Source organism: Notothenia rossii, assembly GCF_949606895.1.
Source record: "Notothenia rossii genome assembly, chromosome: 10".
Taxonomy (NCBI): Eukaryota; Metazoa; Chordata; class Actinopteri; order Perciformes; family Nototheniidae; genus Notothenia; species Notothenia rossii.
The window spans coordinates 10,649,696-10,676,947 of record NC_136908.1 but is presented as its reverse complement, the minus strand read 5'-3'; the positions used below and the strand labels follow the sequence as shown (position 1 = coordinate 10,676,947).

Here is a 27,252-nt window from a genome sequence, read left to right as displayed (position 1 = left end):
TTCAGCTCTGCACTCAATTTGCAATTCAACTTGGTACTTTTTGCAGAACACTGCACATATTAACTTTCTCCAAGACAGTCATACTCCCACCAAAATCACACTTGTGTTTGCTGTCCCCCTCTATAGTCCAGCAGGAAGGGCCCTCAGATTTTGAGATACCCCTACCCGAGGTAGAACAAATGACAACAATGATTTTTCTTATCTTTAGGGTCTCCCATTAATGAAATTGATTGTTGTCAAATTTTATTTTGGGGGAAAAAATGTTTTTTTGGTTGTTCTTTAGAACAACCCCAATCCCTGAAAAAGAGCCAGATTAGACCAGGCCGAATGTGGGAAAGGTGACAAAAAAGCCCATAACTTGAGAATGACCTCTCTTTTCCTCTTCAGATTTGCTGAGGTATGAACCAGGTGGCTGTCCTAAATCACCAAATAGTCAGACAATTATTTAACTAAAAAAATACTGAATTATAGTCCTGTAACCTTAGCTTTAGTTTAGACGGAAATTGTACTTTTTGGTGATAAGAACATAGGACTCAATCCCTTTTCTCTAATTTATCAGAAAAACTGAAATCCCTAAAATATATACCATTACTGAATTGTCTAGGGTGCTATTGAACACTAACCAGTAGCTGTATGGAAATATCTGGTACAGTTCTATTGCAAATGAGATTTCTTTAGACATAGGCCTACCTCTTCTCTGAGACAGTCAAATACCGAATGGGGGATAAGTGGCATAATAGCCTATAAGTTAAGAATGCTTACTCTGATGGTCATTATATTTGGAGAGGGAAATACCAGGTGCCTGAACTACATCACCAAATAGTCAGAATAAGAGTATCCCAATACAATAAAGTGTATTAGTTCTAAATTGCAAGCCTCTAAAACATAGGTGTAAATAGTACAGGTTTTATTGAAACTGGAACCTTAATTGTACAGTATACAAATCATCAAATAATTCAGTGAGAGGTCAAGTATATAGATACTAGAATAGAATGTTAAATGTCAGGTTCCTCAGAAACGTTAGGGGAAACATTTTGACATTCTATCAATGTGTCCCCTGGTTGAATGGCCCCATCTCCGACAATCCACCCCTTGCCAACAGGACTCCATAACAAGGGTTTGGGTTCGGGCTGTGACACCATCGCTGTCTGAAACATTGCTCTTTGTACATGTTGTTGAAATGCATCCTCTGTTGGCGCTTGGCGGCAGATTTTCTGAGGCTGCATTTTGTTGAGGCAATTATGAACCTCAGTTCATTCACGTTTGTGCACATCAGTCCAATTTCCTTTTTTCCATATAGCAGAAGCGCCAATTCTCTTGCGACTGGCAAAGACTCTTCCAAGCTGGCAGAGAGTCCAAAATGGGCCAGATCTTTGAGCTCGCTGAGATGGGTCTTGAGTTTGGTGAATACTGTTGTCTTTCCTATTCTGTACAAACTACTTGTTGTGCCACAGCCAGTGAGTGCATGACATGCTGGTAGACATCATTGTAGTTGCCGCCCAGCTTCATGACCATCTCCAACTAAACGGCCTCTTTGAGAAATTCCAGTCCGGTTTCCGTTCCGCCCACAGCACTGAAACAGCTCTGGTCAGGGTCACAAACGACCTGCTGATGGCGGCTGACACTGGTTCCCCATCTCTCCTCATCCTACTGGATCTCACTGCAGCATTCGACACTGTCGACCATAACATCCTACTTCAGTGCCTCAAACACACCATCAGACTCTCTGACTCCGCCCTGAGCTGGTTCCAGTCCTACCTGTCTGGAAGAACAGAGTACGTCTTCTTGGGAGGTGCGAGGTACCAGAAACACCCTGTCACCCGTAGTGTCCCTCAAGGGTCGGTCCTCGGGCCCACTCTGTTCACCCTGTACACTTTGCCCCTGGGCCGTGTCATCAGCCAGCATGGAATATCATTCCACTGCTACGCTGATGACACGCAGCTATATATAAAGACAGACCCTATCCCACATGCATCCTCACTGTCACCATCATCATCACCGTTCCCATCAACATCCTTTAACACCTGCCTTGAGGAGATAAAGGCTTTTGGAGCTAAATAGCTCCAAAACAGAAGCTATTTTAGTTGGCACACCAAACCAGGTCCAGCCATCCCCCATGACCCACATCACCTTTTCTGGCCAAAACATACCCCTCTCCACATCAGTTACCAACCCGGGTGTAAGATTTGACCGACATCTGACCTTTGACACCCAAATCAAACACCTGTGCAAAACCTCCTTCTACCACCTCAGGAACATTGCAAAACTCCTGTCAGATGCTGAACAACTGGTCCATGCCTTCGTTTCCTCAAGGCTTGACTATTGTAACGCTCTCCTCATCGGGACTCCTAGCAGGAGCCTTCAGAAGCTCCAATACGTACAGAACAGTGCTGCTAGGATCCTGATGAGGGTGAGAAAGTACAACCACATCACACCCGTTCTTCCTTCCCTCCACTGGCTTCCTGTCTCATTCGGGATTGAATACAATATCTCACTGCTCACCCATCAGTGCATCCACGGGAATGCTCCTTCATACCTAAAATAACTACTCACATCACAAACCTCCACACGCAACCTCCGCTCCACAACAAACATCTGATTCGCCCCCCCCCAGGACCAAACTCCGCACATTGGGGGATCGGGCTTTCTGTGCAGCTGCTCCTCACCTGTGGAATTCCCTCCCAGACCACCTGAGGACTCCACAGACCACCTGAGGACTCCCCAGACCACTGAAGCCTTTAAGAAAGGCCTAAAAACAAATGTTTAGGCAAAAGTGCAGATCTGTAATGACCCAGCTCTGAAGAATAACACAAGTGTTATAACCTAAAGCAAAACAAATGTCTCAAACTACAGGAAGTACTTGAGGAGCAGTGGAAACAAGACTGCACTCTGCATGTTTGTGAGCAACTACATTGTCACTGCTGCCCCACAGAGACAACACTCAGGATTTGACGAAGGGGAGGAGGTGAAGAGCATCTGCACAGCAGGAGTCAGCAGTTTGACATCACTGTACAGTGATCAGGAGGAGGCAGACACAAGGATGGTGTTCTATGCCATACATCTTGCAGAGTCATATTCCCGCATCATTGTGAGGTCTGATCACACAGGTGTGGAAGTACTGCTCATATATTATGCAAGCAAATACATGTTTGGTTCATCTCTAGTGTCCATGCATGCAGGCCATGGAATGAGAGAGATACAGTGGGGAAAAAAATTATTAGTCAGCCACCAATTGTGCAAGTTCTCCCACTTAAAAAGATGAGAGAGGCCTGTAATTTTCATCCTAGGTATACCTCAACTATGAGAGACAAAATGAGAAAAAAATATCCAGAAAATCACTGTCTGATATATAAAGAATTTATTTTCAAATTATGGTGGAAAATAAGTACTTGGTCACCTACAAAAAAACAAGATGTCTGGCTCTCACAGACCTGTAACTTCTTCTTTAAGAGCCTCCTCTGTCCTCCACTTGTTAACTGTATTAATGGCACCTGTTTGAACTCGTTATCAGTATAAAAGACACCTGTCCACAACCTCAAACAGTCACACTCCAAACTCCAATATGGCCAAGACCAAAGAGCTGTCAAAGGACACCAGAAACACAATTGTAGACCTGCACCAGGCTGGGAAGACTGAATCTGCAATAGGTAAGCAGCTTGGTGTGAAGAAATCAACTGTGGGAGCAATTATTAGAAAATGGAAGACATACAAGACCACTGATAATCTCCCTCGATCTGGGGCTCCACGCAAGATCTCACCCCGTGGGGCCAAAATGATCACAAGAACGGTGAGCAAAAATCCCAGAACCACACGGGGGGACCTAGTCAATGACCTGCAGAGAGCTGGGACCAAAGTAACAAAGGCTACCATCAGTAACACACTACGCCACCAGGGACTCAAATCCTGCAGTGCTAGACGTGTCCCCCTGCTTAAGCAAGTACATGTCCAGGCCCGTCTGAAGTTTGCTAGAGAGCATTTAGATGATCCAGAAGAGGATTGGGAGAATGTCATATGGTCAGATGAAACCAAAATAGAACTTGTTGGTAAAAACTCAACTAGACGTGTTTGGAGGGGAAAGAATGCTGAGTTGCATCCAAAGAACACCATACCTACTGTGAAACATGGGGGTGGAAACATCATGGTTTGGGGCTGTTTTTCTGCAAAGGGACCAGGACGACTGATCCGTGTAAAGGAAAGAATGAATGGGGCCATGTATCGTGAGATTTTTAGTGACAACCTCCTTCCATCAGCAATGGCATTGAAGATGAAACGTGGCTGGGTCTTTCGGCATGACCGCCCGGGCAACGAAGGAGTGGCTTCGTAAGAAGCATTTCAAGGTCCTGGAGTGGCCTAGCCAGTCTCCAGATCTCAACCCCATAGAAAATCTTTGGAGGGGGTTGAAAGTCTGTGTTGCCCAGCGACAGCCCCAAAACATCACTGCTCTAGAGGAGATCTGCATGGAGGAGTGGGCCAAAATACCAGAAACAGTGTGTGAAAACCTTGTGAAGACTTACAGAAAACGTTTGACCTCTGTCATTGCCAACAAAGGGTATATAACAAAGTATTGAGATGAACTTTTGTTATTGACCAAATACTTATTTTCCACCATAATTTGCAATTAAAGTCTTTAAAAATCAGACAATGTGATTATCTGGATTTTTTCTTCTCATTTTGTCTCTCATAGTTGAGGTATACCTAGGATGAAAATTACAGGCCTCTCTCATCTTTTTAAGTGGGAGAACTTGCACAATTGGTGGCTGACTAAATACTTTTTTGCCCCATTGTATGTCCCCATCAACACCATATGTGAGAACATTGGAAAATACATGTCTAACTGTCTACCAGCATGTCGTGCATTCACTGGCTGTGGCAATACAAGTAGTTTGTACAGAATAGGAAAGAGCTTCAGCATATCAAAACAGTCTCGTAATACACACATGCACACAGAAGGATTCACACTTGTATTTCATGATCCGCAAAAGGATTCACACTTGTATTTCCGGATCGACACTTGTGTTTTTCAATGCACACACAAAAGTGTTCCGTTTCATATACATGTAAATAAAATCCAAACACAGGAAAAAGTTTTACATATGTATTTTTGATCCACACATATTTTTTTTCCGTTTAAATCCCCTGAACCTGCAAACACAAACTGCTTTCTGTGCACGGATCGCTGTGCATTCGTTTGTGGGTTTTTTGAGACTCCTCTGACGCTCACCCGATTCGTACTTGTAATGTATCTCATCTATAGCCAATCAGATGTCTCCTCCAGTCTAAGCCGATCACATGAGCGCGCCCCCACGTGGGTAGGATTTCTTGCGTTCATGACACTTATATACGCATTTTGCGCTGTCCGGTCAGCTCGCTAAACAGAGGGCGGAGCATCAGGTGATCATGCAGAGGTGCGTGTCTCCGTCAGACTCAGCAGCTGATCTGATCTCTCTCTCGCGTCCGGTTATACTTCACTCGCGTTTATGTCCATATAGATCAGATCCAGCTCTCCTGTTAATAATGACCGGTGGGGCTCCCCCCCCCGTTGACAGCTCACTGTCTAGCACTGGCTTCGTAGTGCACTGATCGATTAGGCTAAGCTAACCTGTAGCTGCTCCCTCCACACTCACAACAACTTCATACAGACATCAATAAAGCAGCTGTATTCGCCACACAGGAAACACACATCTAAAACGGTTTTGCCTGCCGTTTTTGTGTACACACAAGCATTCATCAATGGTTCGGAAAGTGGAGCTGTACCTTAATAATATAAAGGCTTGTATTTGCGTGCATTTCTTGTTCGGAAAGTGGCAATGTACTGAGAGTGGAGGTGTCCTGAGATTAGGGACTGCAGGCAGGTTCCATGGACCTGTAAACTCCTGACTGCGCAAAATGCGTACATGAAGCGCTACGTCATGAACGCAAGAAATCTACCCTCGTGGGGGGCGCGCTCATGTGATTGGCTTAGAATTGAGGAGACATCTGATTGGCTATTGATAGAAAAAATTACAAGTACGAATCGGCTGACCGTCAGGGGAGTCTCAAAAAACCCACACACGAATGCACAGCGACCCATGCACAGAAAGTGGTTTGTGTTTGCAGGTTCAGAGGTTTTAAACGGAAAACAAATATGTGTGGATCAAAAATACACATTTAAAACTTTTTTCTGTATTTGGATTTTATTTACATGTATATGAAACGGAACACATTTGTGTGTGCATTGAAAAACACAAGTCTGGATCCGGAAATACAAGTGTGAATCCTTCTGTGTGCATGTGTGTATTATGAGACTGTTCTGAGCCCATATCAGCAGGTCGTTTGTGACCCAGACCAGAGCTGTTTCAATGTTGGCGGAACGGAAACCGGACTGGAATTTCTCAAAGAGGCCGTTTAGTTGGAGATGTTCCTGAAGCTGGGCGATAACTACATGTCTAACTGTCTACCAGCATGTCATGCACTCACTGGCTGTGGCACAACAAGTAGTTTGTACAGAATAGGAAAGACAACAGCATTCACCAAACTCAAGACCCATCTCAGCGAGCTCGAAGATCTGGCCCATTTTGGACTCTCTGCCAGCTTGGAAGAGTCTTTGCCAGTCGCAAGAGAATTGGCGCTTCTGCTATATGGAAAAAAGGAAATTGGACTGATGTGCACAAACTTGGATGAGCTGAGGTTCATAATTGAATCAACAACAGATGCAGCCTCAGAAAATCTGCCGCCAACAGAGGATGCATTTCAACAACATGTACAAAGAGCAATGTTTCAGACAGCGATATGGTGTCACAGCCCGAACCCAAAACCTTGTTATGGAGTCCTGTTGGCAAGGGGTGGATTGTCAGAGATGGGGTCATTAAACCAGTGCTATTTACAAAACCCCCATCACCTACAGAAGTGAGAGACATTACTCACTTGTATTGCGAAGATGCAAAGTGTGGAGAGAGTGGAAAGTGCCAGTGCCTCTCTGTTGGCCTTCCCTGTACGGGGTTCTGCACCTGCTGTGCAGAATGTCAACAAGTGTCCCCTAACGTTTCTGAGGAACCTGACATTTAACATTCTATTCTAGTATCTATATACTTGACCTCTCACCGAATTATTTGATGATTTGTATACTGTACTTTGAATTAAGGTTCCAGTTTCAATAAAACCTGTGCTATTTACACCTATGTTTTAGAGGCTTGCATTTTAAAACTAATACACTTTATTGTATTGGGTTACTCTTATTCTGATTTGGTGATGTAGTTCAGGCACCTGGTATTTCCCTCTCCAAATATAATGACCATCAGAGTAAGCATTCTTAACTTATAGGCTATTATGCCACTTATCCCCCATTCGGTATTTGACTGTCTCAGAGAAGAGGTAGGCCTATGTCTAAATAAATCTCATTTGCAATAGAACTGTACCAGATATTTCCATACAGCTACTGGTTAGTGTTCAATAGCACCCTAGACAATTCAGTAATGGTATATATTTTAGGGATTTCAGTTTTTCTGGTAAATGAGAGAAAAGTGATTGAGTCCTATGTTCCTATCACCAAAAAGTACAATTTTCGTCTAAACTAAAGCTAAGTGTACAGGACTATAATTCAGTAGTTGTTTAGTTAAATAATTGTCTAAATATTTAGTGATGTAGGACAGCCACCTGGTTCATACCTCAGCAAATCTGAAGAGGAAAAGAGTTGTCATTCTCAAGTTATGGGCTTTTTTGTCACCTTTCCCACATTCGGCCTGGTCTAATTTGGCTCTTTTTCAGGGATTGGGGTAGTTCTAAAGAACAACCCAAAAAAAATGTTTTCCCCCAAAATAAAATTTGACAACAATCAATTTCATTAATGGGAGACCCTAAAGATAAGAAAAATCATTGTTGTCATTTGTTCTACCTCGGGTAGGGGTATCTCAAAAACTAAAGCCTTTTTTGAGGACTTGCTGCTGGACTACTAGTTTGTGCACACAAAAATGTTTTACTCTGCGCCCAGCAGGTGGGAAACTAAAGAGGGGCTTCCACATGTCAGTCCTTCCTTCTGCCGGATTTGAAAACCTTAAGCTGCTGTGTAGCTCAGTGGTTAAAGCAGCTATGCCATATCTAAAATTGTAGGAGAAGTGGGTTTGAATCCCCTGCCTGGTAGAACATTTTGGGCTCTATTTTTTTTTTTTTAAATCTGTCTGGCCATAAAACATATTTGATAAAGATTAAGCAAATGCAATAAAGTTATTTGCAGCATAACGGTTGAAACTGTGTGAACGTCAGGTCAATGGATGCATGCTTCTTCTGCATGTGGATGAGGCACTGTGGTCAGACCCAGCTAGGTGGCAAGATGCAACCTTTTTGTAAAAATATTTTTTGTATTTCTTTTTACTCAGTTTTCCTTTCCATTTACTGTATTTGACACGTATTTTTTTTGCCTTGTATTTGAGGCATCATTTTTGTTTACACAACTGTAACTATGTGTTGTTCATGAATGTTGCACCGATAACAGTATATTTGTGTTCCTGCACATATTTTTGTAGACTTGAACAATCTTTATATGCAGAATTCTCTACATACAGAACACCATACAAAATGTGTGTGCTTTAGATTGAGCATCACAGTTGGTTGGACAAAGTGTCTTGTACTATGAATGAAGTGTTTGCCATTTGGTGCAAAAGTTTGGTTTCAGTAAGTGTTTATGTAGTTTTGAGTGCAGTGCTTCATTTTGCAGTATATAGGAGGTGTTTTGCACTTTGTGTGTGGTTTTGCGAATTGTGTTAAGTGTTTTGAGAAAATAAGCCCTGCTTTCAAAAAACGTGTTTTAGCAATTGAAAAAAACTGTAATTTAATTAAACATAGCTGTTTTAAAATGTACCAAAATGAGAGAATATGATGGTTTACAGAAAGGGCGATAAAAGAGCAACACACAGTCTTTAGCCAAACAATTTATTTCACATCAGTTTTTCAAAATTCCCACAATCTTAAAGCAATTTTCTTTATCATGTTATGCCTGCCTCTGCTTGTGTCTCGGGTTAGTTTTGCAGAAAACAAACAAGCGCCCCCGCCGCCGGACAAAGAAACAGTCGCTGCAGCGCTTCCTCAGGGCAGACCTGGTTTTCATGCCTGCAGAGGGCTGGCTGCAGGGGAGATGCTGACACTGTCCCAACAGAGAGGATCCACACGGAGACGAGGAGCCGGACGAGCAGCACTGGATGGAGCTGACTCTGGTCGACGACAGGAGGAGTGTGTGTGGAGCTGTGGAGAGGCTGCAGAGACTTCTGTAGACACTCGCTGCTGGTGAAGAGAAGGTCAGATTTAACCGGCTCATCTGGGCCACCTGTCGGGTCAGGGGGGAAGCCAGGTGCTTCAAGAGGAGGGACGCCATGCTGTCAAATGCTGCAGAGAGAGACGGAGAAATCATTCATCATATCGTTCATGTGCCATTACAGTTGCGAAACAAAATATTTTAAGTCTGGGAGTTGGTTAGTGTCATGTTGTCATGTGACTTAAGTGTTGCTTTTTCATTGTTTTCTAACTCTTATTTGAGAAAAATAAACAATAAATGCCCTTACATGTTTTTCTTAGATGTGTCAAATATTGCATAACAGCAAGAAAAACAGTGTCAAAGACTACTGGCACGTGCATTGAGTTTAGGTATCGTCACTCCTCTCCTATCTGTACAGTTATTAATATCCAGATTATAGAAATGGTGGAGTCCTACAAGTATTTGGGACATTTCCTAGACAACTAAATGACATTTGAGAGGAATACAAAACATTCCAGAAGTGTTTCGTTCGTCTCAGGGAAATGAACATTTTAAGTTGACAGGATCCTAAAAACAAATGTTACCAATATCGATTTTCTGGTTTGAATATCAAAGGTGAAAACAGAATGGGTGAACACATAGAATGTTCTTAATGGTCAATGTCTGTATCAAAATCACTGGCACTGCAGAGAAAATAAGCAAGGCCTTGTTAAGGGAGCAGAATTAATAGAAGAAAAAAGCATTTTTAAATTGTAGTGCCCTGGGTTATTGCTTATTGATTAATTGACACCCAAAATAATAAGTGAGCCATTATCCTAGGTGTCAACTGTAGAGTCAATACTGCTCGAGTGGTGCAGGAATGAGTCCTCAAACCCGGGAATAACTTTAGCAATTTGGCCCATCCGTCTACCTGTCTTTAAGGTAGTTGGTGGTTTCCAAATGTAAGGGTGTTCGAATTAGAGTGTGTTACTGCTGGCGTTTGAATTTGGGCCTCAGCAGGTATAAAGTTAGAGTTAATCTGGTTAAATATCCTTCGGAACAAAATGTGTCTAAAACGTTTGTTTGCAAAATAGTTATTTTTTTGTTATCGTAATATCCCATTGGCTAAAGTCACAACTCTGCACTCTGCTAATTCAGCTAACCCTTACCTTATACTGGTTAAACGTAGCATTATTCTTAAAACAATGAGCAACTAACTACACATGGAGCCTTGCATGGAGCTGTCTGACATAAATAGAAGTTTTAACAAATGTATACAGTAGTAGAGCCCGATGCTGGGTTAGCTATGCGACCATAATAAGCGACATGCCAAGGAGAGCGGCATGTCAGGATTTGACCTGCCATTGCAAAGAAAGATATAAAAACGGCACACATGTTAGTCCCCGACATGACAGTCTTACTCAAAAATTAAATAACGTAAACAAACCTTTCAGGGATCCCTTTGTTGTTTAAAATGTGCTTTAAGTCTCTAAATGTTGGGTTTATATCACCACAGTTTGACCGTAATGCTGCTCTTGCTTGTGAGGATACAGCTACTTCCGTTTTGTGGTTTAATTGTCTACATTAGTGCCCTCAGTTTGGCCTCTCAGACAATTTGATTGTCTGACTTTAGTAAAACCTTGCTTTCCTGTCCAAATTAAACATGCATTATGTCTTTGTTTTTAACTTTTATAACATGTCGCTGAATAATAAGTTGACTTAAAGGCTTGTTGTAGGTGTTACACAGAAGTGTCTTGAGCCTGGCAGGCAAATCTCAGGGCACGTTAAATCCCAATAGCAGTGTTTTCTGCAGTGCAGCTTGGGAAACCAGTCAGTTGTAAACATGGCGGCCGCAATTGGGAGAGTTCTGTCCTTCAGTAGAAATGCTAAGGTGCTTGTTTCACCTTTGAGGCTTTCTGCTGTCCCTGTTCATCGCTACAGCGTCGAGGTTGCCACTACCGGTGAGGCCATTACTCACACGGGACAGGTAAGCTTAAAACATATTCGTATGTATTGCTTTTACTTGGTATCCCTACGTTAGTTTAGCATTGTGTCAATGTTAGCTAACGTTAATTCGGTTACCGGACAGCACTTCGTATTGACCCTTAACCTTTTCATTTGCCATTTTTAAATCGGCCTTTGTTTCTTAGAAAATGTATACACAATGATTCAACATATGTTCGTGTTTTAATGACAGCTTAGGCAATGACACCTTGTCTCAGCTAGCAAAACATAGAGTAAAAAAACGAACCCCCCCCCCCCCTTATCTAGAGCTAAATATAAGATATGAAACATGATGTGCCGCTGTTGTCTTCTTCTCTAATGTTTAGTGTTTTTCTCTCAGGTGTTTGATGAAAAGGATCCCAGGAGGGCAAGATTCGTTGGCAGGCAGAAAGAGGTAAGAGAAGCAATGAAAAACAAACTTAAAAAATAAGTATATTCGAAGTTTGAGCTATAATGACAAGAAACAACGAGCCTGTCAATGTGTCCCACTGCTGGTGTGTGCACCTGTGATAAATCCTCACATGTGCACACTTTTGTATTGTATCTTACATTATATGAATATTGTCAAACAATGGCATCCTGTTCTTGATTCCATTAATGCTCCTCATTTCACCATACAATGCTCAAACGACTACTACAAAAGAAAGTTCAGCACATAAAGGTAAACTCAATATACAAGTTTACTTTTTTAAAAGTATGTGCACACAACACAATAAGTATATGGTGTGCACAAAGGATACTCATCATAATCAGAGCATTATACTTTCTCAGTTTCCTGTTTTTTATTAAGCCAATAATGACAAATCACATTCTCTGGGTCTAGGTGAATGCAAACTTTGCCATCAAGTTGGTGGCGGAGGAGCCAGTGACTGAAGTTGAGGCCAGAGTGGTGTCATGTGATGGAGGTGGAGGAGCCCTGGGCCATCCCAAAGTCTACATCAACCTGGTAAGAGCCTGCTACTTATATCGTGAAATGATTTAAAGTGGTCTAATTGTCCATTTTGACAAAACATTATAAGTTGTAACAGTGCATTTTATCAGAAATGATATCTCATGGTGGCTAACCAACAATCAATACTTGGTTTCTGTGGATAAGATTGAAGGGCTCAATGTAGCTAAAGTGCACTTGTATTTATTAAATAGGGATACTTGAGATGTAGTCCAATAAATGAGAGACTATTATACAATATTTAGTGAGATGGCAGGGTTACAGTGAAGTGCAGGAACCCAGTGATCCACACATTGTTACGCTGTGACATCTGAAGACCGAAAACGGTTTTACTGTCATATTTTCATTGTTTTTTATATATCTTCAATATTTCCTTTATCACATTAATGGCAGTTTTAGCAAATGTCCCAATGTATAACTATCATGTTTGTCTCTCTTTCTCCAGGATAAAGACACAAAAGTGGGCACATGTGGCTACTGTGGATTACAATTCAAGCATAAGCATCATCACTGAAACATGTCCTCAGCTTTGCTTCTCTCTCTAAATTGCCATATTGGTTAATAAATGATATGTTGTACGTGTTTCTGTCTGAGAGTGGATTCTTTTTCATCATGAAATCAATGCTGTATGTGCACTGTGCGTATGTTGAAAAAGGTGATATGTACAAATATGTCTTTAAGGGGTATCTTTTTTGACTTGATGTCCCCAATTCCAATAGCCGCGTTCACACCGGAGTACTTTTCCCACTTTAGTTCCGATATAGTTCCGAAATGTCGCTTTCACACCAAAAAGAGCCGGAACTAAAATTAGTTAATGAGAACCTTTTTACCCCCTTTTCCGTCCCTGCTAGAGAGCAGGGACTCTCATGCGGCTCTCTTGTGAGAAAATAGCTATATTTCTGATTGGCTGGGCGGATTGCAAACCACGCCTCGTAAAACTCAAAAAAAGTGTTGTGAAGCCACCATTTTATTAGCATTAGCATTAGACCAGCGCAGAAACGCAGAGAGACTAACTTATGGCAACACAAAATAAAACATGGGAGCAGTGGAGATGAGGAGGTGTCGGCATTCTGGCGATTTACTCGGAAGGCTTCAGTAGAAGCCAGTCCCCAACAATCGGGGACTTCCGGCCGGGGACTTCGGGTGGCAGTATATGCCGTGAAGTTGTTTGCGGCCTGCCAGTAAACCCAAAGCAGAAGAAGAAGAAATGACGTCAGCGGCTTCATTTGCCTAATCCACCCCCAGGGATTTATTCCGGTGTGAACGCGATCTGAATTTAGTTCATCAGAACTAAAGAATTCTGATGAACTAAGTTCTCATGAACCTTTGTGGGAAAAGTACTGCGGTGTGAATGCGCCTATTGGGCAGGCTGTGCAGTGAGGCATTCTGGGATATTGAGCTAGTTATCTATTTAACCCCTCTCTTGCGTTTTGGGTCAAAAGTAACCGAGTGACTTTGTTTTTGATCATAAATATTGTGTTTTTCATCCAATTGCCTCAAGACCTTATGTTATCCTCCACACTAGGCCTCTGAACATATACACTTGATGATCACCACTTGCATTGACCGCCATAGGAAAATGAATGGGTATGAGTGTATTATGTTCATCCTGCAGATGGAAAACAACACACACACACACACACACACACACACACACACACACACTCTTCTTGTGTTTATGTCCCCCCACACCTTCCAGACAAAACAATTGACTCTAAGTTCCGGGAACCTCTCACTTTCTCTCGCTGTATCATACCTTCTCACAGATGCGAGCTCTGTGCCACTCGAGAAAGAAACACCTCTCACTTTCTCGCAGTTAATGCCCCTCCATTGCTGTCTCTGCAGGTATATTTGTGCCTTGCTCACATTTGACTCATTGACACAATGAGTAAGCGACCGATTAGGCGATTTTCTGTCAGAGAGGCTCTGGACAAATGTTTTGGACCAGATGAAAAGGAGATTGAACCAGACATAGAGGACGATGTCTCAGAAATGGAAGAGAACAGCGATCCAGACTATGAGCCTGACCAACAGTCAACTGACCAGGAAGAGGCCCCTGAGGGAGAGGCCCCTGAGGGAGAGGAGCCCTGAATATTTATTTTTCTCTAAATGTTCATTGAGGAAAACATTATCAGCGTGTCTTATTTTATATTCATCACAGTGAATGCAGTGAATGCTGATGTTGAAAAGTATACAATGAAACACTGGCTCGCTTGTATCAAATCAATGCACCATTGGAACGGGAAGAATCTCAGCTACAACACCAACTAAAGCATTTCCATCTCCAGTAGAAACAGCCTACATGGCAAGCATTTTTTATAATATACAGCAATGTACATGTATGCACTATCTTTGAACTTACTGCAAAATTATGACATGAAATTCACCCCTGGTGTCAGTCTGTCTGTCACTCCTTGATTCTACTTGCCCTGACTGTTCAAATGAGATGTCAACCATCAAAATTGTATCAGGTGTTCCAGAGATATCACTGTGCAAAACACACCGGTCAATTTTGACCGAAAATAGTACGGGAAAGGGGGGTACGTATGACCCTAACGCAAGAGAAGGGTTAAATTGCCAGATGAAGTTCCACATTTGACAGGCAGAGGTCAGCAGTGTCCTGCAGATGAGATTGGTCTGGTACTAGAAAGACAGTGAAAGGCTACTTTGTACAGAAATACAATTAATACTTTTGTAAAGCACAAACCAAAGCTTTTGGTTTTTAAAAGGTTTCTGTGCAAAAATAACTATTAATTGCTCTGAAATAAAATAATATTGGATGAAAGTTGCACTGCACCTTTAAACAAATCTGCCTCATTGTTTTTTGGGATTCATTTTTTTTTTTACCTTTTGGACACCTGAATAACTTGATTACATTGCTTTGAACTTAACCAATAAGCAGGCGAGAAATATGGCTATTCTCTACTGTTTACTGTAAGATGCACTGAGAGAACTTTAGCATTCCTTGTGCATCGGTCCCACACAATCTGCGATGTAGAGTCTTGCTCTGCCAAGCCTGGAGGACATCAGGAGGGAGCCAGCCTGATAAGACACAGCAGCGCGGAACAATACATGTTTGAAGAAGATCATATATATATTTCATCGGGCCTATTCTCCATAGACCTCTGCATGCCAAATTGGCCTTCGCTAGGCTCCGGCTCCAGACAGCACTGGCCTGTTCTGTCCCCAGTGATGCAGCCAGTGGAACTGCATTTTCCACACCATGGAGCGCAGGTTGGGAAGAGTAGTCAGGCTGACATAATTGGCCCTGGTGACTCCTGGAAGTGAGGCTTATGCTGTAGTTAACCTCATCTATAGTCAGACCACTTTGGATGATTGAAGGGGAGAGAGGTGCATTGTTAAAATGAGGCAGGCGAGCCGGGTCCATGTCAGAGAGCTGACTGGTCGGTCTTGCGGTTGGTAGGTCTGAGTGGTTCAGAGGTGGTGGTTGGTTGAGTTGGAGGCATTGCCCGGGGCAAAATCTTCAGATGAAACTGAGCATATGAATTGTGCTGAATTAAACAGTGCAGTGTTTTTGTGCTGGATTTAACCGCCCTGTTTAATTATTCACTGCTCTTAAATGCATCAGCCGGCATAATAAAATATTCTTTTACATCGTCAAGTAACTCCAGATTATCAAATTTGATTCAAACAATTTGCACACAGACTCATTCATGGGTTCAACCTTAAACTGTCAAATCACCGCAGGGGTCTACATCCAGTTACACACTTTCTTTCAGCATAATGAGATATAATTGCAAATACATCTCTTAAAGGGACAGTTCACCCTAAACTCTTCCATAGAGATTGTTATCCAATATAATGGTACTAAATGGCATTTGACTTACAGTATTCAAAGTGCCAAATAAATATTCGAAGAACTCGCCATCAATGTCTCTTTTGTCAGAAATCATAACCCTATACTTGTGGTGACCAGTTTATTGTCACTATTTTCTTTCTACCAAAATACACGCAGCAATCGTATCATAGCCCATGCAGGAGTTGTGCATCTACTCATGGACAAGATTCTTGTTTACTTGAAAGCGCAATATGTAAAATGTAATGCCTTTTCCCTCAAATGAGCTTTAGCTAGCTGAGGAAATGCAGGCTTCCTTCTGCGGGTGGATCCAACTGTCGGGGGTCGTTCTGTATAAAGAAAATAGTTCCTACATGAAACTGCTCACACCAAGTTTGTTGATTATCTTGATTAAACAAGTTGGGATTTCTGGAAATAGGCATTGCTCTTTGAAAACATGTATGTATTGCAATTTCTGCTCCACAAGCTGAGTGATGTTTGAGTATATCGGAGAGAAGGCAAACATCTCTCAGACCACTTTTCCAACAGAATACATTTTAGATAGAGAAATAAAACTACAAGAGAAGAAAAATACATTTGTGATTTGGGGTGAACTGTTCCTTTAACCCTAATATGACCTGCACTGTTTGTTCAGTCCTTTCAATGATAAGACTGTAAAGATATTTAAAATCTCCTCACTGGTGAGCCACACGATAGATAATGGAGTTAAATGCCATTGAATTTCTTAACACAGCGCCCCTCCACAACAATCACTCACTCTACACAAAACATCCTCCTTGACGCCGTAATTGCCCTATTAAAATATGTCTCCTTGAAGATGTGTCACATTACAGACCCTCAGGCTCATTATGGAGCTCCCTGCAGCCAATTATCTGAACCTCCTCGTTTAGAAGCCAAAGTGACCAAAAGGGGCTCGCACCCAGATCTGGGATCAGCTCTGTCCTCCTCACATATATACTTACTGTATGAGAAGCCAAAAGGAAACTGACCTTTGGTCGTTGTCTCGGGGCGTCTCCACTCAGCTCCACTTCAGAGTCAGGTGACACAGCTTCTGACCTTTACCATGGAAATAATGACTTGTACTTGTGCCAGGAGCTCAGAGGGTTACCGCGGGGAGCGAGACACCTCTGGCGACATGTGACAGTTTTTGGAGGAGAGAGTTTGCACTCAGCACTTTGATAGCCCCGGGAAACCAAAGTGTGTGTGACAAGACGCAAGAGACTTAGAACTGTGTGTATATGTATGCCAGAGTGTGTGTGTGTGTGTGTGTGTGTGTGTGTGTGTGTGTGTGTGTGTGTGTGTGTGTGTGTGTGTGTGTGTGTGTGTGTGTGTGTGTGTGTGTGTGTGTGTGTGTGTGTGTGTGTGTGTGTGTGTGTGTGTGTGTGTGTGTGTGTGTGTGTGTGTGTGAGCATGCCAGGGAGGTTCAGACAGTGTTGAAAGGAAATAGGTGTCAGACGGAGGGTGCATAGAGGAGTAATTTGAAGTTGTCAATACTTCCTGTGCAGACATTCCTTCAGACTTTTCAGTCACGAAAAAGGGCCGCAGAGTATAGGATGAGTAGTTTTAACAATTCATTGAAAGAAAACTTTTTTTGAGTGCCCTTTGCCTATCACCCCTATACCCTGTGTCAATCCTCCCTTAGGCCACACAATGCCTGGTGGTGTGAGCCAGACAAGTAAACAGTGGCTCTTACACCCTCCGACCTGTAAAGCAACACACTGAGGCTTAATCACATTATATGGACCAGAGAGCAGGCCTTCGTGTCAGAGTGGCTGCTGAGTGTCTTGCTTGTGTGTGGAGAGCAGACAGAGGAGAGGGAAGGAGAAAGGGAGAGGCAAAGGGGGTGGGAGGGTATGGAGGAGGGGGAATGAGATGGGGGTGAAGGAAAAGAGGAAGAAGATGGGTGATGGTAAGGATGAGGAATAAAGAGGCAATAAAGTGTCAGCTGTCAGTGGAGGTAAAAAGAGAGAATTGAGGGTTCATCTCACCAGGAAACATGTTAATTGCAGCCAAAAATCTGTCTTTGTCTAAGTTTTACAGTATTTTGTATCATAATTCTATACTTGTTTAAAGAAATTCCCTATTTTTGACGTTCATGCCGTCTTTTTTACACATCTTTGGAACATATACTGTAGGAGCTTGAAAGCAAGTTAGTTGCCGTTAAAAAAGAAAATCTGGAAATCGGAAAATGCGTCACGATATTTAAATGTTTTTTAGCTTCCCAAGAGTGCCTCAAAACTGTTATTGAACGTTTTGTATTTCTCTTTAAACTCGATCTGACTTCAATATGGAAATCTATTGAAAAATATTTGGTAGATTATTGATAAAATGGAAACTTAAAGTTAAATACATGCCCGATTGCGCATAAAACCCATATAGATTTGAGGGTTTTTCATGTTACTAATTCTTATTTTAGAAGCCAGAGGCTCGGTGTGATTTAGTGTTTCTCAGTGGATTGCAGTGGATTTACAGTATATGCACTTTTGCAGTTTTCCGCATGCTCTTTGCCCAAGAGACAAGTCATGTCTGAAACAGCCAGAGGTGAGAACACATCTAACCTTATATCTCTTAACCCCACTCAGCACCAGGTCAACCTCTTATCTGAGTGCCATTCCACATCCTTCATGACACCACAATCTCCTCCTTTGATGCGAAATCTACCCTCAAGGTTTTTGTTAAAAGAAAACAAAATTGTATCAATATAAGTACATTTAACCTATATAGAAAAGGGAATGAAATTGAGCCAAACGTGAAAAATATATCTGCAGTCAGCCACAATGAGATCCTGTCGGACAGCGAGAGGAAGAAAGAAAACTTTACCGAAATAAGAAGTCAGATGTCATTATTTATCATCTTAAATCTGACTTATTTATGAGGCAGAAACAGAATGAAATTCTCGGTTGAATTCTTCCTGAATTATTTAATCTGAAATGGTTAATTCCATACAAAGCCCAGGAAGATCCCTCCTCTGTTCTGATAAATACTTTATCACTGTTCCTAAATCGAAAACAGCAGGAAAAGATGGGGGGTGAAAAAAAACCAACAACTTCTCACTGTTTCCTGTTGTGCTTTGTTTCAGAAAGTGTTGGTTAAAGTGCTAATTTTGTGAAGTTTTCTTTAATAATTGAAGTTGATGGGGATTTATTTTTTATAAATCATTTAGGCCTAATGATGCCAGTCTTATTTCTCTGTTTGTTTCAATGCTGTTTTTTTATTACGGGTTGTATGAAAAGCTCACTGAAGTGGATAAAGATGTGACACTTACTCAAAATTACTTAAGAGGTTTTATGAAGCATTTTGTGCGTGGTGGATTTTCTTGCAGTCCCAGGTTGACAAAGTCAAAAGCCGCCTAATGAAAAGGGACGCATCGCTGATTGCAGCTATATCTGGAGCCGAGGTGGAAGTGGCATCGATTTAACAATTTAGCAGCACCCTCCTCTGTGTGTTTCCATTAGTCACGGCTGAATACCACCCACTTCCCCCCTTTTCCCTCACTCAAAACACACACACATGCACCCAAACACTCACACACACATTTACCCACAGCTGTGTAGGTATATTTCACTATTCCCAAACAGGATTCACATCAACCCAACTGATACCACTGATGGTTCCTGCACAGTGGACAGCTAATGTAAGCGCACACTCAGAGATCTTTGCCATGCTACGGAATACACCTTTTATTTTTGTGACTCAGTGCTTGTGCAGGCTATAGTGCAAGTGTACAATATTGTATGTTTTTCATGTGTGTGTGATCCGTACAACCTTGCTGCAGGAATGTGTGTGGTGACACAGTTTGCTCAAAGACATTTGACCAAAGATGGGGACCAAAAGAGTTAGCAAGTTGGGAGAGGGTTGGGGCCTTTCAAAATGTCAAAATAGGATTGGTAATTTACCATTCGCTAAACCCCTACCCCACATAACCATTGGCCAATCAGACCAAATGTAACTGCGCATAAGTCTGTCAAACTTGTTTCCACATGCATGGAGAACTGGAGAAATACTGCTAAGAGTTTGGAGAGTGGTGTCTTTTTTTTTTACTTTGGAAACACAAAAACACAAGCATAACTTTAAGAAATATGCTTTGCACTGCAATCATTAGAGTGTCCAGTTAGCTAATGGCTAAAAGTGAACAGTGACTTGCAAAGCCAAGGAACTTATCATAAATTAACATTAATTATTGGTGGGTTTGCAATGTTGCTTTATGCCTCTAGCTGGTCACAGTTGTTTTAAACAACTAGAATATCCACTGTATTGCATTGTGTGGAAGTCAGTATTATATGCAATTAAATGTGTGGCTAATGTTAGCATCTCATGAACAGATTCGGGAAAGTTTAAACCCAAGAGTCAACAATACCTGAGATAGTGTTTTATCTGTCAGATGATTAGTTGGTCCTCATTACACATATGGATAAATGTTTCCTAGATCATCAACTGGTGAATATATGCTGGCTTTTTGCTGAGTACATGCAGTCTTAAAATCTCTTTCTCTTAGTATTACAGCAGGTATGTGGCCATGTATATTTAAGACACATTTAAATAGTCTGAACATTATGTTAATTAGCAAGCTAGCCATTAGAGGAAGTCTGTTGTATGGCATTTCAGATGGCAAATGCGATGGTTGTTTGCCCTGGTTGTGAGAGAGCGGCTTTTCTTCTACTTCTGTCTGGACCCATTGATTTAAAAATGTGTTAAACTTTAAAGGTAATTTGCTGTTTGAAAACGGAAGCTTGACAGACGTAACAACAGTAACTGAGGGGTAGCTATTTGCAAATGGTGAATTGGTCAAGTCACAACAACAAAATATAGACAGAATATATTGTTTTTTTAAAGTCCATCAGTCTTTGAAATATTCCGTCGATTATGTGTTGGTTGGACTACAATGATGACGTAGTCTTCACAAGTTCAAAGGACTGTCCGGCTGTCTATCATGGCATCATTTAAGCCTTTCCACACATCAGCTGGTTTGGGCTGCTGGAAAGGAGGACCGTGGAAAACTCCATCCACCCATTCTCTGAGCGAGGCGACTGGCGACTCCTGTTCCCTCTCTGCCTTGGTGAGCGCCATGTTTGATGGATACCCAGGAGACAAGGACCCGGTTGACGACAGCATGCAGGGGGGGTATTCTGGCTGCAAGCTGCCGTCCAATGACGCAGCAGTGTGAGCGATGGACCAGATTTTGGGCTTGCTCTCTGTACTTCGAGGGTCTGGATTAGCATAGAAGGTATTGTTTTGCTGTTGGACAGTCTGAGGACAGTCTGGGGACAATCTGTCTTTTCCGTGCCGTGTGTTGTCTGGGTTGTGTGCGAGATGCCCGTGTGAGAGTTCTGTGTTTGGGTTTGCGTCACTGTCCTCACGTAGAAACTGTGGCTTCGGTTCACAATCAGAACCGTCTGACTCCAGGAGGTCGAAGTCCTCAAGGTCGCTCTGCAGGTCTGCACACTGTTGATCTGCAATAATGAATCATACAGATCACAGGAAGTCTGCACATGCTAATCTATTGACAGATTGATTTGAGTAGGTCTTGCTTACCAGGAAGGTCTTTGTCACTTTTAAGTGGCTTTTCCGCTTCATCGCTGTCTTCATCACAGCCTCGGTCATCAGAGCTTTTACAAGGCCGCGGTGACCACGTAACCTTGTTCTCCTTCTTCAGCCTCCTGCGTGCATTAGCAAACCACGTGGACACCTGAAGGAGGGAGAGATGGCAGGTCAGAGAGGAACAGAAAATAATACGAACAGGACGTTAAACATACTGTAGTGTAAAGAAAGAAACAAGGAAAGGAAAGGGAAAATTACGCTAAATACCTTGAAAAACAAGACAACATTTTTCAGGCAACTAAACTTCAGAGTGACTTTCTTATGTAACAGAAAGCTACCTGTGTGAGGGTCATCCGGGTGATGATGGCGAGCATTATCTTCTCTCCCTTTGTGGGGTAGGGGTTCTTCTGGTGCTCCTGCAGCCAGGCCTTCAGGGTGCTGGTGGTCTCCCGGGTGGCGTTTTTACGACGGGATGCACCGTCAGAGCTGGAATACCTGAGAGAAATGAGAACAATTGCAATATTATTTAGCTATGTCGTATCAACAATAAGTGCTTTTACTAGGAAAGGCAACGGGTAACGGGCAATGGGTAACGATTGACTATTCTCCAATGTTTTTAGTGTTTGTTGATTGTTATGTCTGCCTAAGGACTGCAGATGGAAATTAACCATTATCTCAAATCTGGCATAAATCAATTCTTCTCTATTCTGAGATTAATGTATTTGTTTTCATGAACCTTATCAAATAAATACATAAAATGAATTAAATTAAATTAAATAATATATATTAAAGATGTCTTGGTAGAGAGACAATACTATAAATTCCCTAAAAAAGTACACATCCTTGTACCAGTACTATTCCAGTATAATGATGCCAAGAGAAAAAAGGAAATAGGAGGTCTCTACAAACATCGCTGCAGTCAGTTGAAATATTTTTTTTTAGAGAGTGATTAGTTCTTATTGAACAGATTACCATTTAGTTTAAGGTTAAAAAGACTTCCACTTACCCATATCTGTCATATGGATATTGTCCAAGTGCATATTCATAGGGATAGTAACCAGGAGTATGAGATGTCCCCACGGATGCAGCTCCATCTTTGTGATCTAGTGGTGCCTGAAAATATAAGCAAATGAGTAATATAAATATACATGTATTCAGATGTTATATTGTTCACAGAAATCCCCTCTGATACTTAAGGATGACTTATCCTGAATTCACCTTTTTACTTGAAAACATACAGCCTTAAAAAAACGCTTTATACAACTCGTTTTCACTCTCGCCTGTGCCAGAACTATTGTGCGCAATTACGCATTGTCCAAAGTGAAAATTATGGTATCAATTAACGTTAAGTGGACTCACTCTGGAGTAGAGGGCGGTGGCGTCGCTGGAGCAGGTGTTATAGTAACCTTGGCTCTTTGGATAAGTTCCGCTGTAGACTCCAATGCCGGGGCCAGAGGTGAGCTGGTGGGCCGGGGAGCGCAGCACCGTGTGAGGCGGAGGAGTTCCCGACTCCAGACAACCGGCCAGAGAGCCGGGGGTCATCAGAAACTTTGGCAAGATAAATGCAAAATTAACCTTATTTGTCCCATAACATTACAATTGAGAAAGTTACTGAAAGGAAAGTTCACATTCTCGAAAACCAGTAAAATAAAAAGTATTTAGTAGTGAACTGCAAAAACAAACATCTACAGTACACATCTAGTTCTTCAACTGGTGTTTGATTTGGTCTGTCCTTGTTTTAAGAGGCTATATACGCCTTAGATCTTCTCATTCAGTTTTTCTAAAATTTCAAATAAATCAATCAATAATTACTAATAATAATGTAAAATGTCGTCTGTTAAAACTTTAAGGAAACATGTAACAACATATTGACTGTACCTGAGGTGTGGTGGAGTAGGAGTATCCCAGCTGAGAGTAAGCCATGGCTGAAATAAGATCAATAGCAGGAGCGCGGACCTGGGGCAATATCCAACAGCATCCGTGCCAAAAGGAGACTTTTTCTCTGAAGCTAGCTCACAATTTAGTTTTCAAGTAAACTTCTAAAAAAAATGTGGATATCATCTACCGCGCAGACATTTACGCACCACTTTCATTTTACGCACCAAGAGAAAAAACCGATAAAAGTTCCTGGCTTCCCTTTCAGCTCGTCCACTGCAGCTTCTACTGTATCCGTGCTATCTTACAATCCAAAGCGAGAGTGTGTGATCAAACCATGCATCTTCCTGTGATGCACTCTTTGGTTTTAAGGCGCGTCGATCTGACGTCAGCCCGGACTCTCGGTGTGTGTGTGTGTGTGTGTGTGTGTGTGTGTGTGTGTGTGTGTGTGTGTGTGTGTGTGTGTGTGTGTGTGTGTGTGTGTGTGTGTGTGTGTGTGTGTGTGTGTGTGTGTGTGTGTGTGTGTGTGTGTGTGTGTGTGTGTGTGTGTGTGTGTGTGTGTGTGTCTGTGTGTGTGTCTGTGTGTGTGTGTAGCCCGGTGTTCATATCAAGATGAAGAAACTCACCTAATTAATCCCCTCCCATTTTTTTTCAACTGTTATCCAGGAGAACAGCTCCACGCAAGCGCAAATGCAACCCCACCAATAATCCCCAGGCGTAATGAGAATGTGATCAATTTTCTTTTCCAAACAAACACACATACATCTGCATGTCCCATAAATACACTCCTACACACAGTGCTATGGCCAGAGGGGGGATCGGGAACGTGATGCCTTGACACCACATTGACACAAGATGATTGATGACTACATCCTGATATTAGCATAATCGTTTTGCCCTGTAGTTTAGATAACTTGTCACCACAGTGAAATCTCCTTGTCATCCACATATTCATGAGTGGGGGAATTTCAGGTCTCCTTCAAGCAAATTAATCAAAGAATAAACACTCTCTGCGTTCCCTTGAGTAAGCACCTTTACCAACTGAATGGCTTGTCATGTTTTTAATATCAAAGTCTCGGAAGTGGAAACATTTCTTCTCAATCCACCTTTAGGTCCACATTTATTTTGTATTGGTAAGGGTGGATGAAGGTAAAGTGCACAAGGGATAGGGGAAATGTTAGAGTAGTTTGTGGTGTTAAAAATAATTGGATATTTTGTGCAAAAGTGTCAGAAATAAAGAATTTTACGGGTAGAATCACAAAATAGAGAGGATACTAGTTAGGGACTGGATACAAATTATGAGTGAGATGAGGTTAGCTTTTGATGGGATTTATTGTTAAAAAAAACAATATTTATCAAATAGCTTACAAATGTGACTTTTGAATGAAGCTAAAGCAACATGTATCATGATTTCCCAACTGTCAGACATCTTTCATTTTGAGACCGAGCGCGTTACTGAACTTTTTTTTATGAAAGAACATTTCCTAAGCATGCTTTATTCATTAAAAGTGGATACTGCTTTGTAAACTTAGATAATTTTCAGGAAAATCAGAGAGAATTTTACTTAAGCGTTTTAGACTTGCTTTAAAGTGAATGAGCAATATTTCACAAGGCATAATCCAGTGGATATTTCATTTCCATAAAAAAATGCTGTTGCAAATTATAGGTTATTTCCAGGAGACAGGGTTGCCGATTGAGACAAGCTCACTCATTCTGTAGATAACTGTTTGATTAGCATCTCTTTACCATGTTTTCCATTCATATCTTTTTTGTCTAAGAGAAGTTCTATAATGAAATATGAATATCATTCCCCCTTCCTTCGTTTTTTTTGCACAGTCCCTAATATTATCAGAAAAGGTGAGACGAACAAAAATGCTAAATACACGAGAGGTTAAAGAGAGAAAGAAGAAATAGAAGACAAATTGAGAGTCTGAAACTTAACGTACAAGATAAAATAAAGGAATAAATGTGGAAAATCGGGGAAGCCTAAAGATAGAGGCAAACTTGGGGGGCAGAAATAATTGTTAATAGCCAGGGGATCTGAAATGGAGCGAGGGGATGAGCAGGGGTAAAAGTACAAAATATTCCCAGTGCACCCAGAGTAGAGTTGGAACAACAGAGCTGCATCTCCAGAAAGCATCTCGGGCTCCACCGGGAAAATGCATCTGTGTACCGACGCCTGATTGACATTCCATTTGTCCCATGAAAGGTGCTCATATAGTGAACATGGACTAACTGTCTCCCCCTCATCTGTGCTCAAAGCATGGAAATGAAGTTATCTCCCATCGCTGGCGTTGCACATCTCCACACAAAACACATGTCACTCACAGAGAATTGCTATTTGTTTAGCCACTGACAATGAACATGAATTTGTTTAATCTTGGGTTGGGGAAAATAACTTGTGAGGTGTGGAGGAAATGGGGAGGTGGGTTGAATCTCAAATCTGTTGTTACCTTTTTCCTGGGTAAAAATAATGCATTGCGTGGAGGGGCATAGATTATATTATGTTCCTGTTTTTGAATATTCAATGCTCTACTTATATATTAATATATGGTGTGTTTATATATTTATGGCATTCCTTCAGTATATATTTCTTAACGCTCTGCGTTCGTTAGACCGTGATTATATCCTTCTGATCTAGCTCCCCTAACATCAATCATTCATTCAAGATGCTCCTCAAGAAAAGAGAAAGGGAACACATTGTTATTCTCTGCTTCCTGCATCCAGCTCCAGCTATTATGCAGTAGGTGGGGCGTGGGGGTTAATGATAGAATCATGTTAATGTGAGAGGAGGAGGAGGGCCGGGCGGTGCACAAAGTGTTTGGAAGACAACGGCAAACAACTCCAATCACAAGTTCCTTCAATCACAGTGCGCCACATTTGAATATTTTCTACCTTAAAGTCTGAGATCTATGCAATTTTAATCACTGTTTAACATGTAGATGCTTTTTGAGCCTTCATCTCGGCTTAAGCTATTTCACCTTGAATAAAAATATCTAAGTGGTTGGTGTTAAGGGGCCCACAATGAGGAGAGAAGAGTCTGAGTAAAAACATGATTTCATTGTTTCTTCAGGCTCATTGGGGTGGAAAAATGTAGTGAGAAAAGAGATGAAATAGTTCCATATATTGTCTTCTGGTTTAAAAATAACAATTAAAGGAAAAGTTTGACATTTTGGGAACTAAAACTATCTGTTAAAACCATAGCTAGATAGTTAGCTTAGCTTAGCTTAGCATAAAGCTTGCAAGGCCAACAGTTGTAAAGGTTATCAGCCCATTGAATGGACGTTATCAGTTGTTATCACTACTTTTGTTATGCTTTAGATAAGCTGCAGCTACCCGCACATTGGAAAGTGACAAACTTAAGTCACTTTTTCGTAACACTGCCTTGCCCTTTTAAATAGAAACAAAACAGATTTGTTAAGTTAAGAACAATGTCATTGTTGATGTCGACATAAGTATGTTTACGACCTAAGTCAACTTGCATATCTACACCGACCCTTTTCCCAATCGGCACCTGACTTCCTTCTTTGCCAAAATATTTGGCTGGCCTGTCTCTAACCCAGTGGTTCTCAAACTTTTTCTGTCAGGCCCCCCCTTTGGAGAAAAAAAAAAGTCGGGCCCCCCCAAAACGAATAATCAGGCTCAGTGGCGGCGCCAGAGATTTATTTTGGGGGTGCTGTGGGGTAGCTTGACGTTTCATAGAGGGTGCTCAAACATTTAGGGTTTCCCATTAATGTACCGGTCGCTACAGTGGAATTTTCTACTGCAACAATCCCCACGCAAATACACAACGTACCCGCGACTGTTACAATGAAGGCTCGATATTCAGCTCACGGCATATAGGTGTAAGCAGGGATAAAGTGCTAT

The 27,252-nt window shown here is 41.7% G+C and overlaps 3 protein-coding genes across 3 annotated transcripts; 1 reads left to right on the top strand and 2 right to left on the bottom strand.

Annotated features, from left to right (window-relative positions):
- Positions 1 to 8,962: 8,962 nt before the first annotated feature.
- On the bottom strand, positions 8,963 to 9,343 carry mrpl36 (mitochondrial ribosomal protein L36; the record flags this gene model as incomplete). Its single annotated transcript, XM_079654644.1, has 1 exon — positions 8,963 to 9,343. The coding sequence occupies one exon, from the start codon at positions 9,341 to 9,343 to the stop codon at positions 8,963 to 8,965; it is 381 nt and encodes a 126-aa protein (XP_079510770.1).
- A 1,680-nt stretch (positions 9,344 to 11,023) lies between these two features.
- Positions 11,024 to 12,737, top strand: ndufs6 (NADH:ubiquinone oxidoreductase subunit S6). Its single transcript, XM_079652663.1, has 4 exons — positions 11,024 to 11,189; positions 11,547 to 11,600; positions 12,030 to 12,152; positions 12,601 to 12,737. The coding sequence occupies exons 1-4, from the start codon at positions 11,046 to 11,048 to the stop codon at positions 12,667 to 12,669; spliced, it is 390 nt and encodes a 129-aa protein (XP_079508789.1). The 5' UTR covers positions 11,024 to 11,045; the 3' UTR covers positions 12,670 to 12,737.
- A 6,900-nt stretch (positions 12,738 to 19,637) lies between these two features.
- irx4b (iroquois homeobox 4b) lies at positions 19,638 to 23,595 on the bottom strand. The gene is made up of 6 exons (XM_079656287.1): positions 23,389 to 23,595; positions 22,870 to 23,058; positions 22,517 to 22,623; positions 21,849 to 22,005; positions 21,505 to 21,658; positions 19,638 to 21,422 (listed from the first exon to the last, which is right to left on the bottom strand). Exons 1-6 carry the CDS (start codon positions 23,431 to 23,433, stop codon positions 20,878 to 20,880), a joined length of 1,197 nt encoding a protein of 398 aa, XP_079512413.1. The 5' UTR covers positions 23,434 to 23,595; the 3' UTR covers positions 19,638 to 20,877.
- Between the last annotated feature and the right edge of the window lie 3,657 nt (positions 23,596 to 27,252).

Bases quoted from the DNA above. Each gene is read 5' to 3' on its own strand.
- irx4b (XM_079656287.1), bottom strand. From the start codon at position 23,433: ATGGCTTACTCTCAGCTGGGATACTCCTACTCCACCACACCTCAG. The intron at 22,006-22,516 runs GTAAGTGGAAGT...CATTTCTCTCAG, and splicing joins TATCCATATGACAGATATGG to GTATTCCAGCTCTGACGGTG. The intron at 21,423-21,504 runs GTAAGCAAGACC...TCATTATTGCAG, and splicing joins AAGTGACAAAGACCTTCCTG to ATCAACAGTGTGCAGACCTG.
- ndufs6 (XM_079652663.1), top strand. From the start codon at position 11,046: ATGGCGGCCGCAATTGGGAGAGTTCTGTCCTTCAGTAGAAATGCTAAG. The intron at 11,601-12,029 runs GTAAGAGAAGCA...CTCTGGGTCTAG, and splicing joins TCGTTGGCAGGCAGAAAGAG to GTGAATGCAAACTTTGCCAT. The intron at 12,153-12,600 runs GTAAGAGCCTGC...CTCTTTCTCCAG, and splicing joins CCAAAGTCTACATCAACCTG to GATAAAGACACAAAAGTGGG.